The sequence below is a fragment of the Xenopus laevis genome, chromosome 4L (assembly GCF_017654675.1).
Source record: "Xenopus laevis strain J_2021 chromosome 4L, Xenopus_laevis_v10.1, whole genome shotgun sequence".
NCBI lineage: Eukaryota > Metazoa > Chordata > Amphibia > Anura > Pipidae > Xenopus > Xenopus laevis.
Genome location: NC_054377.1, coordinates 69707259 through 69726423, shown reverse-complemented (window position 1 = coordinate 69726423; position 19165 = coordinate 69707259). Strand labels below are relative to the sequence as shown.

General features: G+C 39.9%; 1 protein-coding gene across 1 annotated transcript in view; it reads left to right on the top strand.

Moving 5' to 3' along the window:
• Positions 1-17403, top strand: part of vac14.L (Vac14 homolog L homeolog) — a 76756-nt gene extending 59353 nt beyond the window's left edge. The window contains 6 exon segments of the mRNA NM_001094022.1: positions 1752-1884; positions 10479-10653; positions 11942-12060; positions 12305-12384; positions 15640-15790; positions 16740-17403. Coding sequence (NP_001087491.1) covers positions 1752-1884; positions 10479-10653; positions 11942-12060; positions 12305-12384; positions 15640-15790; positions 16740-16902 — 821 coding nt within the window. The 3' untranslated portion in view covers positions 16903-17403.
• The last annotated feature ends 1762 nt before the right edge of the window (positions 17404-19165 follow it).

Genomic DNA, 19165 nt, shown 5'->3' with positions numbered 1-19165 from the left:
ATGCCAAATGTGTTGGAGACTGTGTATGAGCAATGTGAACTTCTGTGACTTGAGTCTCTTTCTGATATTTGACTAAGCAAGCTTTTTGTGTCATTTTTTTGATGGCTGCTTGTATCCCTTGTGCAGTGCAAAGGTTGCTTTTCTCCAGGAGCTAGTTGATCAGTGGATGGGCAGTGTGTAGGACCAACAGAAAATGTGCCTTTGTTAGTAAATGCTAGTCTGTGTGTTAAGACATAACGATGCTCAAGGGCCTTATATTCTATGCATTACATGGATATTACTGCCTTATTATGCCTGAATTGCTAAGCTCTGATAAAACACAACCTCTCATCTCTACTGTCTCCCACTCCCTTACTCTGCCCTCAGGGGCTTGAAGTTACTTTGGGCCTTTGATCACACCAGTGAAGTCCCTGCCTCTGTAATTGAGGGTGAGGAGGTTCCGTGCTAACCTGCATTTAACACTGTCTGTGTTTTTTTACTGATGTCTAGGGCATACATCACTATTAAATCTCCTGTTAGTGTTGAGCCTATTGTGTGATTAGTCACCAAGAGGTGAGCACAATTAAAGTGACCTATAAAGTAGTACTTAGATCTAAGTAATAAGCAGATTTGGAGACTTGTTCTATGTTTTGTATTGTCATAACATAGTGCAGCCATTTCTCTCTACTGCTATTTTTAAACCTATTATTTTAACATAGTGTAATTTCCCTTCATTAATCATTGGAATTTGTGGTTTTAAACCATGCCAAGAAGCTGATGTGATTTTTTTTTTTTTTTAGTATCTGGAAAATACATTTTTCTGTGAACTACTCATGATGTCCATGTCCTTTAATTTAGACAAAATGTCAGATAATTCCATCTTTTCACCTACCTGTAACATTCAGTTGTTTCTAAACTACAGATACTATCTGTCAAATATTTCCTGTGTTTTCGGTTGAAAGAGAATACAGAGAATTACTCCAACTACAACGATTCAGTCCTTTAGTGAAGATGCATTTTTGGGGGGGTTATGGTGGGATTGTCCGTAAATATTAGATAGACGGCAAATAAAACTCTCAATGGGCAAATTCAATTCTTAGTTCAGCCTCCTGGTGGTTAGTTATTAATTTCTGAATTAAAACTGTTAAATGGTTAAATTTTTTCAAATTATACATGATCCCTCTTTTGTTTAAAAGGCACAAAATCAAGTATTTAACCCCCTAACTTCCACCTCCCTGTAGTGGCATGCACTGATAAACCCACCCTCCTCTTATCTGCACCTTGCTAAAAACCAGAGGAAGACAGATAGTTAAATTGACCATACTTGATTTTATACATGATGATCATATCACATTTATGAAAATACTTGTAATTCCAGACCATGCCCACTGCTATAAAATCACCTTACCCAAAAATATGTACAGAAATGACTTATGAATTAATATTTAAATACTTTTCCTTTAACATTCCCTGTAAAGCAGTTCCAGGATTTGGACATGACAGGCCAGCCATAGCTTACCATTTTTCCTTTTAAGGCACAAATACGTTTTTCATGATGATTTACAATAGCAACCTCCAAACATATTTTGTAGCCAGCTTTTTGCATTCAGTCTTTCTGTTGATTTTGATTTTTATCCAATTCTTTTTTGCATGTTTGAGTTCTACCCAAAATCAGCAAAACATATATTTAAAAATGACTTTTTTGTTATCTGTTAAAAAAAATGACTTTGGCTAAACATTTCTCCTTTTTTTTTTTTTTTTTTTTTTTACAGTGATCCGGGGTCTGGAGTGCTCACCATCAACACCTACTATGAATTCTTATTTCCACCGCTTTATGGTTAACTTGCTAAAACGATTCAGCAATGAGAGGAAGCTACTGGAAATTAGAGGGGCCTTCATCATCAGGTAAGCTTGGGGGATGAAACATCACTTTCATGGTGTAAGAGTATTTGTTAAAATAAAATAAAGGCTTTTTATACAGAATTTATGTAGTGTGGCTACACGGTATCAGATGTTATTTTGTGTCTGTCACTGTCTTTATGTGGGACATTGCTTTTTTAACATGTATGCATGGAGCACTGCTACTGAATGTGTTGAAGAAACATTCTGCTGTCTGTAAAGGGGCCTTGCTGTTGTCTCACACACTCACTACCTTATTGTTCTTGCAATGGTTGAACTCATTTTGAGGAGTTGTGTATCTCTATGTTTGATTTCCATTTGAAGGGGAAACTTTATTTTACTCTTCAAAAGTTGTGTTTAAATATACAACTGGATATCATCTGTATACAAACAGTATGTCTAACTAAATGTTTTGATGAGGACCCCCAAAGAAAAAGTGGATGTGGAGAAGTAGTGAATATGAAACATTAATTTACTGTCACACTAAATTGAACTGGAGCAGAGGAGTTGTTAGCCTAAGATACAAAGAAGGATTGGTTAAAAGGAATAAGTTAGAAAAGGACCAGAATTCAGCTTGATTGCAGGTTCCAATGGGAAGCTAGTATTTGCAATGGATTACAGTAATAACAAAACATAGGATAAATCCATGAGAATAAAGCTGGCCAAACATTATAAGATCGTCTTGTTTGGTGAGGTCACCAAACCTTCACCTTCAGGTTGGAAATATAGTTCTGATCTGTTTGTTTGACCCTTGAACCAATGATTGGATGATCATTGCCAGCATTCAGATCGATGTCCTCATCAAAGGGCAGATGCAGACCTCGGTCCAACAGGAAAATCAAACCTGACAGATATTGGTCGGGTCCCTACACATCTGAAGGGTTGTGAAACGGCAGCTGAAATTTGCCATCATATGGCCACCTTTACATACAAATGTCCTTCTTGGCCCTGGCAATTTGGAGATCATTGCCCAAATCTATCCCAGGTACTTTTAGCCAAGTGCTCTACACAGTGTTTTTATAAACTGATCCCACCTCTCTGCCATGTCACCCACCCACGCAGGACCGCAGGACTTCATAGCTCTCGCTCAATACTTTGTCTCTTCCCACAAAAAGTGGCATGTTGTTGTGAGGCTTCAGGTTTGTAAGTCTGTAAGGCTATATAGTCATAAGCAAAGATCAGGATGAAGTTATAGTTATTGAACGCTATTAAGATTTGAGGAAAAACTTGAGATTACTGTTGTTACTTTCAAATAACCACTGCAATATGATTTATTTACTTTTACTCTTTGTTTTATAAAGTTACTTTTTGTGCCTGCATAAAGGAGGTACTTTTCTGTTAGCGTGGGACTTCCTGTAAAACAAAAACACAAAAATAAAAACTGATTTATGAGAGTGAAACCAGCTAGTATGAATGATCCAGGACAGAGCCATTGGATCCCTCCCTGGTAGACATATTTATTGTGTTCTGTGCAAAGATTCCCAGCTTTTGTTTTCATTTCAGTTCATATTCAGGATATCATCATAGTACCACAGGGGAATTAGAACAGGTAATTTTACTCGGTGTGAGGACATGGCTGGCAGTTCATAATAAGGGATTGCTCTCAGTTGCATTCTGAAGTAGGCATTTCAGCTGCCATTTCTTTGTGTGGCTTTTTAGACTCCGGGCAAGAAATGTTATTGTGTTTATTTTTTCCATACTGTTCAGTATTTTAAGCAATGTTTTGTCTGTCTTAAACATCTTACAAAAGACGAATAATGAAACATACTGTTAGTAGCTGAATGGTAGAGATGTGGAAGAAAAAAAGCAGGTTGGAATCAATATACATTTTATCTGGCCTAGACCAGACAGGGAATATAAAATGATGAAGATGGGATTCTAGAGGTAATATGATTTAAGCAAGCTCATCACATCTTAATTAAAATATATATCCATTAATAACAGAGCATTACACTATGCTACTATATTTATTTAAAGTCGAATAGACTGCAGAGAAAATGTGAGTATTTCCTTAAATGTGGACCATTGCCCCAGGGATGTCCTAGAGGATGAATGAGTCATGTGACTTATTTGTACGGACGGCCTACATCCCGGCTATAGCTGGGAACTCTCATACCAACTGAGGACACCTGCTTCCCACAGTGGCATATTGCCTGTTTTTCTGACTTTTTCCCAAGATTTTATTATGTTTATCAATTTCTGTGCCATATTTATAATCCCTTGTATATTTCTTTTGTATTGTGTTTAAACACCTCTTTGCAGTATAAATTGTGTTTATTACACTTAGACCGCCCTCCCATTGCTTTGAGCTGCCAATTTTATTGTGTTGTATTTAAAGGAGAACTCAACCTAACAATAATTCAAAGCCAGGAAAGCTGAAATATAATAAAATGCAACTTAAAGGAGAATAATGTGAAAAGTCCCTTCCACTACCCTCCATAGTGCCCCCTCCCTGATTCTGCCCCACATAGTGCATTAGTAAAAAATGTACCCCTAATTTGAAACTGCCGTATCTGTGCAGAGTAGCGCAGCGGAGCTCAAGGGCTTCCGCATCTTGGTTTCCTTCCAGAAGGGAACGCCGTCAGGAAGACATTTGGCGCATATTTGGAAACTCAGAAAATGGCTGAAGGGAAGGAAGAGGATAAGGGCAACGCTGCATGTGTCTGTTTCAGCAGGCTCAAAAACACCCAAAATCGCCTCTTGTGGCTCCACTTGACTTCCATCGAAAACACCTGAAAGTGCCACTAATGGCCCTTTTCAGTTTCCAAATTCACATTTTTGGGCTGATAAGGACTTCCAATTGAAAGCTGGACGAGCAGCTACTGTATATCCTTATGTCTGACATTTGCTCGTTTGTTGCAATCTCCCGACCTTCCACTAACCACTCAGATTAAATAAAGTAGTAAATAGAACAAATCATACTAAGTTTTGCCCATTAATTTAAAGACCGCAATCGTACAAAAGTTATGTCTGACAAATAATAGTGTCAGTCTCCCATTGATATTGTCAGCTAGGCAATAGATGCAGAGATATTAGTTTGCAGACAGAAATCTTCTGACCTGTCCAATCAATTAAACAACCGATCGCCATGACATGAAAAAATGTCAGGTTGATCCACACATGGTCCAAAAATCGTACGACTTTATCTTTGCGTCAATGACCAGCTAGTCAATGGCATGAACAAGAGGCGATTCAGTTGCTTTTTTGCCAGTTTCATATATCAGCCTTACTAACATGCTTTCAAGCCACCACTTGCTTTCCTCATCTTTTCCCTAATGTTTATTCCCTCCACTTCTCTCCTATTCCCCTCCCTATGCCTATTCCCTATCTCTGTCCCCGGCAGATAGTTTGTTCTGGTTAGCTGAAGACACTGCATGATCGCTGTTATCTCTCTATAATGTGTCTCCTCAGCACATTGCCTCCTGGAGCTGGTTAATCTTGTCATTGTAGGGATGCTGGGAACCCATATGGTCTTTTCCATGCAACCCAACACTGAATTAGCTTTTATTGCTCTTCAAGGAGGTTGCAGAATTCAGCCTTCAATGCTTGAATCACCCACTAGAACATCCTGATCACTAGCTCTGCCATTTTTCCTTTTTAAACCCCTTTATTGCGTAGTGACAAGCAAAACAGTGATCACAAGATGCTCAATAAAACGACTTCCCCATATGAGATTTTAGATCATGAAATTTGCCTAAAAAGCTCATGATATGATATAGCACGTAATTCTTGCCTCCATCAACATCACATGCAAAACCTTCTGCATTCACATGTAACAATCTAACAGAAGGTTTTGCTGTACTCCTTTCCACAATGTGTAGTTTATGCTCTAGATTTGAGTAAAGCAGATTAGACTATAGTTCATTTGTGCCATAATTCTAGTTAACCAGTTGAGTACCACTTTAGTGCACAGTGTTTTGCATGCGCATGACAGTTTTAGGGCTATGTGCAGTTATATAGTATGAACTAAAAAGCACAAAGTAAGTGCAGTTGCTGTGTAGCTTTTTTAATGATTTTGTGCCTGCAGATTACAATGTGAGCAACTGGGGCTCATGGTTTTTTTTAAGGGAAGCTGCATGCATTTCAGCTTCACAACTGCTCCTTGTGCCGTTGCTGTTAACTGGCTTTGTGTATTAATATGTATCATGCTGGATGAGCTGGGAATCCCAAAATGCCTCTGCTGCCACCAACGAGGCTAGCGTCCCAGTCCTTTCTGTATATGTGTGACGTCTCATTTTTCAGTAACTGCCATTGCGTCTCTTCTTCTAATAGAGATCTGAATAATATAATGTGTACCCCACTAGAAAGAATTAATGTGATATTATGGGAGAATTAATAACAGTGGTGCCATATTAGCAGTGTATTACTGAGAGATGTATGTAGGGGTCTCACTAGAAGTATAGAAGGAAAGTAAGCTGTATTTGGGAATATATACCAGGAAAGGCATGTGATTTATATGTTTGTCTCACTACTGGGATGTGAGTGGCGTAACTTGCTAAAAGGGATGTTAGTGGAACAATATCCCACAAGTTTTATAACTCATTTATGCACCAATCCATCATTTCTTACTTAAGGATGTTTTTTGCCATTATCCGATGTTGGGGAAAAAAACATATATCTGCCCATGAATGGTTAATAAATTCATAAATCGTGGCAAATTATAACTTCACATTCAATATATTTAGTGCATTTGCAAATCCGTTTTAATATACACGAAAGCTCTATTGTTTGACAAGTTCACCAAGAAGCACTTGTGTAATATGGTGTAAGAGAGTGGAGGCTGACAATTCAATTGATAGATTAGCTTTGCAACACTGCCTCATATCCTTCAATGAACAAAGTTAATATCAAGGGTAGAACTGTTTAAAATAATCTTGTGTTTCATCATACAAAGTGGATGGATTGGTGCAGTAGAAGGTGGTATAACACAACTTCCCAATGCACCGGTAAGCCTTGTACTGTGGCTTTGTAGGCAGCTGCTTTCCAGCTAGGAAGCCCTGTACTTAATACCTAACATATACATGTACACACAGTTTTGTCCCCACTAAAATAATGTACAGTTGAAAGATGTGTAAGTGCATAACCATTTGGTGGCACTTTTGTGTGTTTTGGTGGCTGCAATTATGCAGGATTAGTGGTAAACATTGTGAGGAAAATAACATTGCAGACTGACAGTTTTTTACATTTTGCCCATGCTACTGAATGTGTCCCAGGATGTAGGCCCCAATATATAGGAAGGCCCAGGTCTAGGGCAGCATATCACCCAGCTGCCTCTGCGATTATTCCAAAGTACTAGGGACTGTTATTTAAATCTCTCGAATGCCAAGTCACCAGTGCTCTGGAACTCAACGAGTAAATGTTCAGTTTTAACCACTCTAATAATAGGAAAGTTCTTTATTTCTATCAATCATATCGCACAGGGTTGGAAAAATGCAATGTAGGCTATGGCCCTTAAATTGCGCTGTTTGTGAATGAAACGTGGCAAACTTCCTCAGCTGACCATGAGCACAGCTTATGACTGGCTGTAGGCTTGTTGCTAGGAAGCAAGACACGGCTTAAAATGACGCCGGTTACTAGCGTTGAATTAATACAGCTGATTATTGGCTTTTCAGGCTGGTGGATACCCTACCATTGCTGCTTGCAATAATATTTACTTGTATTTCCAAATCTAACTGGACCCAAAGGTTAATAGTACACTAAAATGATCAAGATGTTGTTTCCAACCTTTGTTCCCTTGAGAAAAAGTAACAGTATGGCTTCTGATTGCCTTGCAGCTGTGCCCTTAAGCAGTATGATGGATCTGTTTAGATTAGTAGGATACACACAGTTCAGACACTGCAGTGGAACAGCTGATCGTGTTGGTGGGCTGGGGGCTTTCTGCATGGCTTTACCTTAATAGGAGAAAGGAGAGGGAGGTTCAAGGCATATTGAGTCTGCTGAATTCCCTGAAATGTACACATTTCCCAGACACCCCCCCCCCCCACACACACACACACTCTGTCTCTCTTGTCTACACATGCCTTTTTAAATCTAAATTTATGTTGGTTTTGCTATGGTTACTTTTGGCATGTAGGGTGTCCAGTCCCTGCTGCTTCAGCTCTTTTTAACTTTCAGTCACAACTGATGACAGTGCAAGTTACAGTTCTGCAACAGCTGTGAGATGAAAACACCACTTCCTTGTTTCTCTGTACCACGTCACTATCACCCTTTCACCATATATTCTTGATCATTGATCGTCTTTTTTTGCTCTGTATAGATCCTCTGCACTCCATGTACTCTCTGTTGCCTCTGGTTCTATAATTGTATTTATGAAAATTGTTTTCCCTGTTTTTTATTCCATGTTTTTTTCTGTAATTTCCCCTTTTTGTCACATAATCTATCTTTCCATTTCCCCTCAGATTGTGCCATTTTCCCTGTGCTCTTGTTCTATAGTCATTTCTCATTGTAATCTGATTCTCGGCTCTAGTGCTTCTCTCATCTTTTTCTCATCATCAGACCCTCATTCTCCTGTGAGTTCTGCTGCAGCGTTTATTGGTTGTCATAGATATGCCAGTTTCCAGACCCCTGAGACAATGCAACCCCTAAAGTACTAAGCATATCGCTTAACTCCCAGGACCTCATGTCCCATTTTCACTCAGTGGGTCTCCCCAGTTACCATGACAACTTTTTTTTCTCTGTGGTTCTCAAAAGTGGTGGGAGTCACGTGACCTCTCCCTCATCGCCTTAGCTTTTTGTGCCTTTGCTTTATGCATACGGGTCAGTTTAAACAGGTTGCCTGATACAGGGACATAATTGCCCTTTGTTCAGTTGAACCATACGAAGAATTCCACACAGAGTTAATTGCCGGTGAACAGGGACAGCTATATCTGGACTTGTGTGTCATCCAAAGGCTTTAGAGTTTGTTTGCATCATTGTTAAGATAACAGAAAATGATGTGTGCTTTGCTTATTCATTTTTACAAACCTGTACATTAAATCACTGACAATAAAAAATAATAAGGTATTAGTACAACATAGAATATGTATTTAGGGGTGACATTAAGCCAAAACAAACCAACTAACTGTACACAGGTGAAGCAATAGATAATTCAAACACTACAAAAGTACCAAAGCGTTTTCCATAAAGTCTTCCAGCAATGTACATTATGATGCAGCCTCAATATTGGTTGCTGGGAAGAGCTCTTAGAATATATGATTTGCCCAGGTTCCACTACGTTCATTCACAAACCCCAGAAGATGCCGCTTATCTAACCAATACTTTTAATTGGCACATTTACAGTGCATGGTTGGATGCTGATGGTGCATGCCCTGGTGCATTTTGGTTTAACGCAATATGTTATCACCCTAGGGCATTCCAAAACTAATTGAAGAAACCCAGCTACCCCCATAGCACATATCACACAGTATATTCTACCATTGTATTAATGCTTATTATTAATAATATCTGGTGTTTCCATTAATTTAGTGGCTTGTATATAAATCATGACAATGACAGTAGTGCTACTTTTCAGATCCTTAGGTTCAATTTGGGGCACATCTGTATGTGTCCATTAGCCCTAAACTGTTTCAGGGTAATGCAGAAAACTGTTAGGGGCAGCTTTATCAAGGGTAAATTAAAATTTGAGTTTTATGGCCAAAACTGTCAAATGTGACTAGAGTTGTTTTAAAAAATTCGAATTTGATTTTCGAGATTTTTCATGCTTTGGCCCTTTAAGAACTCAAATTCGACTATTCGCCACCTTAAACCTGACAAATTGCTGTTTAAGTCAATGGGAGACGTCCTGAGATCAATTCGGAGTTGTTTGCAGCCAGCCAGAGTTTTTTTTGGGAGAAAAAGCTCGAATCGAGTTTTTAAAACTCAAATCAAATTCAATTTGGGTTCATCCTATTCACCTGAGTTGCACAAATTAATTTTTTTTAAAATCGCGTTTATGGGAGATTTTTTAAAAACTCACATGAATTCGAAAATCAGACTTTGATAAATGTGCCTTTAACTGTTGGCCTGCCACTGAAATCAACAGCAACCAATCAGATTTTCTTTCATTTGAATTGCTTGAGACCAATAACAGGTAACAACTGGTTATAATAGGCTACTGTAACAGGTATGTGTAACTGGAATTGCCTGAATCTATTTCTGAGTTTTGTATCTATGATGTTATCCTTTGTATATTTAAGTGAACCTTCACTGGGCGGCAACAACATTTTGCTAAAAACACAGATAGCAGTTGAGATGGCATTCTATCTTGTACCTTAACAGTATCTGTGCACATTGTAGTTCCCGGCCTCAAGCTCTAATGGGCAGAGCTTGTTCATTGGCCTTTACAGAAGGCTTTTAGTGATCTCTAGCTGTCCTAGTCACTTGGAATCAAACCATTGTCTGATTATCAGCCTAGCACAGGTCACTTATGCAGCGGTCAGGAAGTAAATGTTTGCCCCGCAGGTGTCTGACTGGAAAGGAAAGCGAACAAGCTGGGCAGATGTGTTAGTGAGGTGCTTCTATAAGCACAGAGAGGTGCTCAGATGGTAGGATTTACAAGAGGGATTTAATGTGTTCTTTAGGAAATTTGTTTTATCATCTGGTGTGTTGTATGTTCTCTGCAGGCAACTCTGTCTCCTCCTGAATGCAGAGAACATTTTCCATTCCATGGCTGATATACTGCTGAGGGAAGAAGATTTAAAGTTTGCCTCCACCATGGTACAGAATTTAAACAGCATCCTCCTGACTTCCTCAGAACTGTTTCAGCTCCGCAGCCAGCTCAAGGACTTGCAGACACCTGTATGTATTTTTTATTATTACACACGTTGTTATTCCGTTTATATTCGGTGTATTCCTATTTTAAAATGATTCAGTCTATTTACTTGACAAGAGTCTCAAAACTATTTTGCAGGCCTCTCTTCTCAATATATTTTTTTAACTTTCAGGCGCATTCTTTTACTCAGCTGAAAAATAGCTTTACCAAGTGCCTGTCATTTTTTTTCTTCTTTATTCTTACAAGTTTGTTTTTGCAGGTTGAGTAAAGCAGATTCACTCCCTTCCCCAGCTTTAGTGATGTGCACTAAGAAGTACAGCTTCCACTTGCTTGCAGGCACACGGAGCATAGGTTGGCGTAAAAATGAGAAAGAAGGCATTTTCCAGCCGACCTTTGGTCCGCAAAGGAGCTGTACTTTTCAGTTCAGATCAATGAAGCTGGGAAAGGGAGTGGATCTGCTTCTCTCGGCCTGCAAAAAAATCACAGTCTGAAAGCAGCAGAGCCAACCCTCTATGTGCCCTCAGCTTTAGTGATACAGTAAAGCACGGAATGCACTATAGCAGGCACTGATCAGAAAAACCTATTTCTCCATTTCTTTGTGTAACTGCTCTTGGTGTCATAAGCAAAATGGTTTCTATGCTGTGTCCTAGAAAACATGGGCCCCTAGCCATGCTACTTGAAAAATTGTGCTGAGTGGCAGATGTATGGAGGACTTCTACACTGCAAAAATCCCCCTCTGCTTCATACAGGCAATTACACCTTCAGAGAGAAAATACATGACTTACCTACATTTGCCACATATATATTTTCCCTTTTACACACCGGCTACACAGAGCATTACGGCGTCTCTGCTCGTCTGTAATACACACATTTAAGAGCTTGAGCAAATGATTAGTGGTGTTCTTATGGACCCTATAGAGAATATCCCTGCCCAGGTAAGCATCATGGCAGCCTCACTCCAAGCTATTAATAAATATATCCATAAATTGTATGACCTAAGCACAAAGCAAGCTATGGCCTTATATTTTACTACATGCTTAATGGAAGATAAAAGCCTGCTTATAAATATTGAATTTCTTCCTTTAAATATGACAGTTGTGCAAGATGTTTATGTGCACCTTTGCAGTAGGTTAGAGACTGACCAGCTCAAAACTCACAGTGAAATGTCTGAATGCAAGGCATACATTTTATACAATTTCTTTTGTAATGCCATGGCAAATAAACACCAGCCATACTGTAACATATAAGCTGTTTTTGTGCATAGTGATCATTCTGTGTAACATTAGTAATGTGTTCTATTTGTGTTTATTCCAGGAGAGTTGCAATCTTTTCTGCTGCCTTTACCGCTCCTGGTGTCACAATCCCGTGGCCACAGTGTCTCTTTGTTTTCTCACTCAGAACTATCAGCATGCATACAACCTCATCCAAAAGTTGTATCCTTACCTGAGCACATGTTATAATTGTTTCTATGAATAAATAAATTGGAGCGATTACTAATTGGATACTATGAAATTCGTGGGTAACTGCTTAAACTTGTATACTGTACATCTTGTGCTATTCAGACTGCCACATCACTGTTTTGAATCCAGTTCACAAAGAGGGAACGGGGTGTCTGTTTTAGAAAGTCAATTCTTGTTCTTGTTGATTTTGTTTCTGCTCCTTAACATCTTCCTTTAGTGGAGACCTTGAGGTAACAGTGGATTTCCTGACTGAAGTTGACAAGCTGGTGCAGCTAATAGAATGCCCAATATTTACATGTAAGAGTACTTTTTATGTTAAAAGTATGTTATAGAATGGCTAATTCTAAGAAAGTTGCCCTTCATTTTTTCTTTTTTTATAGTTTTTGCATTATTTGCCTTCCTCAGACTCTTTCCAGCTTTCAATTAGGGTTACTGACCCCACCTAAAAACAAATGCGTTGTAATGCTACAAATGTATAGTTATTGCTACTTTTTATTACTCATTTCTTTTCAGGCTCTCTCCTATTTATATTCTATTCAAATCAAAAAGCAACTAAAATATTCTGAAAGCTTCCTTTGATTATTATCTTAGTTAGCCAATAAGGATATCATGTTTATAAGTTAAGGTTATGTTTCATATCAAAAGATTCGCCTTGTTACATTTTGACTGACTAACACAATACAACAATACTTTTTTGCCTCAAAGGACATATAAAGTCTACATTTCCCTACCATGTATAAAAGTTAGCATTTGTATCTTCCCCACCCAAGCCATATCATTTGTACTGCATATACCCCCTCCATTTGCCAGAGCCATCACATTTCCTAAAACAAATAGCAGCAGAATGCAGGTCTACACAGGCACAACATACTATGATAAAACGTTCTGCTGGGATTGACCACTGTAATGGTTAAGCTGAGCTCAGAAGAGGTGGCTAGGAGAAAAAATAGGATCAGACAGCTAGACGGAAACCAGGAATTCTATCTCTTCATTTACTGTTGGACTGGAGGGAGTGTTTAGTAATCTGAGCTGAGAAGAACTGAGCATGCTCATGAGCCAACAGCCAAAGAAAGTTCCTGAGGCCATGGGCAGAGTGGGTTAGAGGAGGAGAAGGATTTCTAAGTGATTAAAGGAGAACCAAACCCTTTATATTAAAATCCCCTACCCACTACCCTACATACACCCCCTCCCTGCTCCCCCCAGCCTAGGTATTAACCTGGCTAAATGCCCCTAACTCTTTACTTACCCCTTGTTGCAGATTCAGCGCATTGGAGCTCACGGGCACCGTCTTCTCTTCGTAGATCTTTGTGAAGTAAGCACTGTATCAGTGCATGCGCCCTTGGAGAAGTCTGGCGTTTTTTTGTTTTTTTTTTAACAACTGCGCATGTGCCGAAAGTCACAGAAATTGCCGAAGTTCCAGAAGAAGACCCAAAGATTACTGAAGAGAAGAAGATGGTGCCCGAGAACTCCGATGCGCTGAATGTGCAACGAGGGGTAAGTAAAGAGTTGGGGGCATTTACCGAAGGTAACACCTAGGCTGGGGGGGCAGGGAGTGGGGTCTGTGTGGGGTAGGGGATTTCAATATAAAGGGGTTGGTTCTCCTTTAAGGGAATGCTGCAGCCTTACTGTTAACCTTTTAACAGCTAGAGTGTCATGCAGGCCCGGACTGGCAATCTGTGGGTTCTGGCAAATGCCAAAGGGGCTGCTATAAGGTCCCATAGAAAGTCACTATTTAGTGGGCTGCTGGGGGCTGTTTGGGCCTTTGTGTACCTGAAATGCCAGGACCTATTTTAATTCTCAGTCGGACCAGGTCAGGTATCTAAAGATTTGAAAGAGGCAGTTCATTGATTACATTTTTGTCAAGGGGGTTTACATGTCCTTTAATTCAGGATGTTTTATCCCATCCAATTTGTACATTTGCCTTAATTCAATAATGCTTCACCCATACCACAATTTCCTTCAGCAAGGTCGATTCTGCTTCCATCTTTAATACGGACATCTCAGCACTGTGCCACCAGTAACCTGTCCTAGCTTTGCCCTTACAATATTAGTATTCCTTACAGAACAACCCTCTTTTGTATGTTAATAATATTTTAAGGCAGATCTGGGCCAAATATTACTGTTGCCTAAGGCAAAATACATTTCCCACCCCCACTCAATTACTGCTTCACTGTACCTCTACTGTACAGACTAGATGGTGCCTCTATCATTATAGGAATGCCAAACTGTTGGGACAGACAAGGGCCATTGTGCAAAAACAAAATTTCCATAATTGCGCCATAAGCAGATGCTTCTCTCAGCTATATATATCTCCAACTGTTTTAAGGAGTCTTCATGCCTTTATGATCAGGATTTCTGTATCTTGTCTCATGCTCGCCTCATGCTCCTGTGTCTGTGTGTGCACATGCACACTTTTTTACATGAGTGTGTATATATACACGTGTCCTCATTATACATTCCCTCCAGCACTGCTGGTGAGAAATAGAGCAGAAGTGATGAGAGTTGGCTCATTCTGCCTTGCTGAGTTATTTAGAACAACCTCCACGCAGCAGGAGTAGCAGCAGGCTATGTAGGGTCAGAGCCCCATACACACAGGGGCTGCGTAAGGATAAACAGGGTTTCATTTCCAAGCACAGCAGGTTGTAAAATATCAAAACATCAACTACAGAGAAGGCAGAAAGAGTCATGTCCCATAGACTTGGGTACCAGCAAAGTGTTTTAATAACCATAAATGCTTACTTTTACATCACAGTACAATTAGGCAAAATCTAGGGACACCTACAAAAGCCCAGAGTGCATCATTTCTGAAATAATCAATTTCATCTTCACTATCCCTATCTCATCATCTGTTTTCTCTTCATTCTGTCTTCTTGCAGCAGTTGGGTGTCCGTTAGATCCAATATATCTTATAGGGGGGCTTTCTTTCCCAGCAGATGTAATAGAGCTCATTCAAATAACTGATTCCATTGCTTTTGCACAGATCCTGGATGTAGAGAGACATGATGTCTGGTGATTTTAACAGAGAGAGCTCTAATACATCTTCTAGGCAAAAGGAGCCCCCCTATCAGATATATTGATAATCTGACACCCAACTCCTGCATGAGGAGAGAATGCGGAGAAACAGATGCTGAGAGAGGACTCATGAAGTTGAACTTTATTATTTCAGAAACAGTACAGAATTGTATTTGATTGTACTTAGAAAGTTTCTTATTTCAGTATGCTGAAGCTTATGTTACATTTTCATTTTCACGATAGTTCCCCTTTAAACTTTGCAACTGCTGTCAATGCAAAGGCAGCCCCCTACAGCAGTGGGGGTTTGTATGCCAAAAAACAGGGACATTCTTGAGCCAATTGCTGCAAACGGGGAATTTGTACAGGGACACTTTTGCCCTGGTTCCAAATTCCTGAAATGAGAAACAGAGACTAATGGGAACCCTATAGTACAAATACAGGAATGGAGTAACATAAACCAAGGTTTGGTTCATGTGCACACAGGCTGAATTATGACTTCAGTCTTTTTTTCATACACACTGTTGTTTTCTTATCATGTAGATCTCCGATTGCAGCTGCTGGATGTGGAGAATAATCCCTACTTGATCAGAGCCTTATACGGCCTACTTATGCTCCTCCCCCAGAGTAGCGCATTTCAGCTTCTCTCCCATAGACTGCAGTGTGTCCCCAACCCTCAGCTTATGAGACCTGGGTAAGTGCTTTCTATGCAGTCTTTGAAAAATGAGGAGCCTACATCACTGCCTACATTCTCTTTGTGATAACTGGATATATGTAATGTTACCAACCCTAGGCTGTTAGCTTTTATTACTGCCAGCCTCTTCCAGTTGCTTCCTGTCATTCATTGGTATCCTGCTGCCATACCTCTGTTCCCCTCTAATTTATTTCATTATTCCAGCCATGTGCACAAAACCTAGGTTTGCAATTATAAAAACTGTAAAGAGGGAGGAAGGTATGTCCAATTAAGCACTAAATCATGTATTCATACAGAATTCTCTGTGCTCACCACTGTTTGTTGTGTCCACTGCCCTTTGTATCTTGTTAACTTATTCCTCTCCTTAGTGCCTTGCCTTAGTGCTGCCTATGTTTGTAGCCCCCTTCACTTGAACCATTTGTAATCCTGGCCTTTAAGCACACAAGCAGGGACAATGTATTCTATGATATGCATGTAAAGAGTTTAAAGATAAATTATGAGGTCTAGAAGCAAATGTATTTCTGCAGGGCAAATGATTAGTCTCCTTTTACCCCCAAACAGCCAAGCCATTGGTAGTATATACTGTAAAGATCACGTGGTTGTGAAATGTATTGCATACAAAACAGGTATATCATCATTCTCATCCAGTGTTTTAATCAATCCTTTTGTGGTCTTATGCCGGCTGCACCTCTTAAGTGCCTCTTAAATTACAGAAAGGCCATCTCCCATTTTATCCAAATAATGCAGTGTGGTGTTCTACTACCTAGAGTCTGAAACACTAATGTGCATCCTTACTGCTTGTGTAGATTATAAAATATACATTTTTACTCTGTAGTTACTTTGTTATAGAAACCAGATTTGTATCCAAAAATGTACAGTATCTACTCCAAAGCAATACATAAGCCAATCTTCCAGACATGTCACATCTCTGCTTGATCCTCCCTTCCAGGCACAAACAAGAAGAATCCTCAAGAGCACCCAAGGAAGATCCCGCAAGAATAGATTATGTCGAGCTGCTGCAACACTTTGAGAAGGTTCAGAACAAACACTTAGAAATACGGCACCAGCGTTCAGGCGCGGGGGAGTTACTAGAACGAAGGCTTGTGCAGTGATCCTGCTGAAGAACCTGCACTGGCTCCTAATGGCACAGAGGCTTATTGACTTGGCCCTAGATTCTAAAGGTTTCCATGCTTAAACCCACACTCCTGACCTATCAGCCCCTGATCTTTCAGAGCCCTCAGCACAGCACAAGCTTTCAGCCAGGATGTCTGTTACAGGAAGGTCCAGTCTGCAGAAGGATAAGACTGAAATACTACACAATATATTCAAGTATTATTTGAAACATTTAATTTGCAGGATCTTGAATTGTTTCAGATATAATGATTGTGGCATTAACAAGGCTTTGATCGGCACTATCTTACTTTGATTTATAAGAAATTCTACAGTTAGTTGGCTACCTATTTACCTGTAAAGTTATCATCTGTATAAAAAAAAAAAAGTCTTTGTTGCATCAGCTTTCAGATCTAGTCAGTACTGAGCAGGTATCCAAATGTTGTTTATGTGATAAAAGAACCCCAAGGTTCTTCCCGGCAATAAAACAGACTGGAAATCCATAGAATCAGAGGATTTAATGTTTCATCTATAGAATAAACATATGGTTGAGGAGAGTACACATCAACAGCTGTTCTGTATAAGTTCTTATTACATAACAGTTATTACTATCAGGTTTACAAAACAGGTGTAATAGAGGCATAACGCAAATTTCGTTCAGAAGTCCTGCGTTACACATTACAACCCCATTTTGATATTTAGATGTTCGTTTTCCCTCGAATATTTGCACAATAGTACAACCGCTACTGACTGAATTTGATGTCAGATTGAAAACTGACAGATTATATTATATGGGGGTGCCCGGGGTAAATTACTTAACTGCAACTTGTACTGGCTAAAGATACTTCTTAGCCATCAGTGCTGGGAAGTATGGGAAGTCCCAGCAAGGCAAGCTTTCTTGCTAGATGCAGTAACTGCAGGGATCTCACACTAACATGCAATTGAACATACAACCTAAATTTTCTTGGACTACAAATCTGGAAAGTTCTGTATTGTTACAACTGCTGAATGCAACTTCCCACTCATTATAGCCTCTAACTTTGTTCAAAAGCAAGAAACCCCCCTGCTGTCAGACCGATAGACTTCCTGCTAGTGAGCATAGGAAACCGACAGAATGAATGGCAACATAGAAGCTGACAATGAGAAAAGCCCATGTTGCACTTCATATGTGTCTGTTGGTTGCAAAGGCAGTGCAACAGCTCCTGGAATAGCAGTGGGGATAAAGCCTCTGGGAAGGGACAGAGGCTGTGGGATAGCAGTTATAGTAAGTCGACAGATTCTATAATAGCCAGAGGGATGGCATCATGCCTGTGGCATAGCAGTTAAAATAACTAAATAAATAAACTGTGGGATTGCAAGTATAGTAGGGTGAGATGGTTTGTATATTTCAGTGGGGGTAATAGCATCTGGGAAGGTTCTTGGGCTGTTGGATAGCAGATAAAGTAGAGTAAAGCTGGCCATAGACGGGACCGTGTGTGGAGTGACCCGACTTTTTTCATCCCATGTAGATCGGTCGTTTGGACGATCGGACAGGTTAAAAGATTTCTGTCGGCTGCCGATAATATCTCTGCATGTATTGCCAATCGTACAATTTTCAATGGGAGACTGTCACTAGCTTTTGTCGGACATAACTTTCGTAGGATTGCTGTCAGGGGCAGAACATCGGCTGATCTGTTCTTTTACTACTTTATTTAAACTGAAGGTTAGTGGCAGGTCCCGACCTGCCACTTACCATTCAGATCAAAGTCTTACCATTCCGATCAAATAAAGTAGAAAAGAACAGATCAGCCAATGTTCTGCTCCTGACAGCAATTGTACGATAGTTATGTCCAACAAAGCTGGTGACAGTCTCCCTCCAAAAATCATACGATCGGCAATACATGCAGAGATATTATCGGCAGCTGACAGAAATTTTCTAACCTGTCTGATCGACCAATCTCCGCCGGACGAAAAATGTCGAGACTCTCCACACACGGTCCGAAAATCGTACGAATCCTCGATTCGTACGATCGGATCTTTGCGTCTATGGCCAGCTTAAGATGGAGCCTACAGGAGCAGTTCTGTTGAATGACTTCATCTGTGGGATTGCGTGTGTTTAGAACAAGACATTCAGTTGTTGAAAGTACAACTCCCTGCACCCATAAACAGGCCAAGGGTGTAGGAACTGTTGTTCAATAGCAACTGAAGTGTGTTGGACAGTGTTATATGATAACTAATGGGAGGGTCCTGCATTCTATTTTTGGGCCTTCCCACCACTAAAAACAA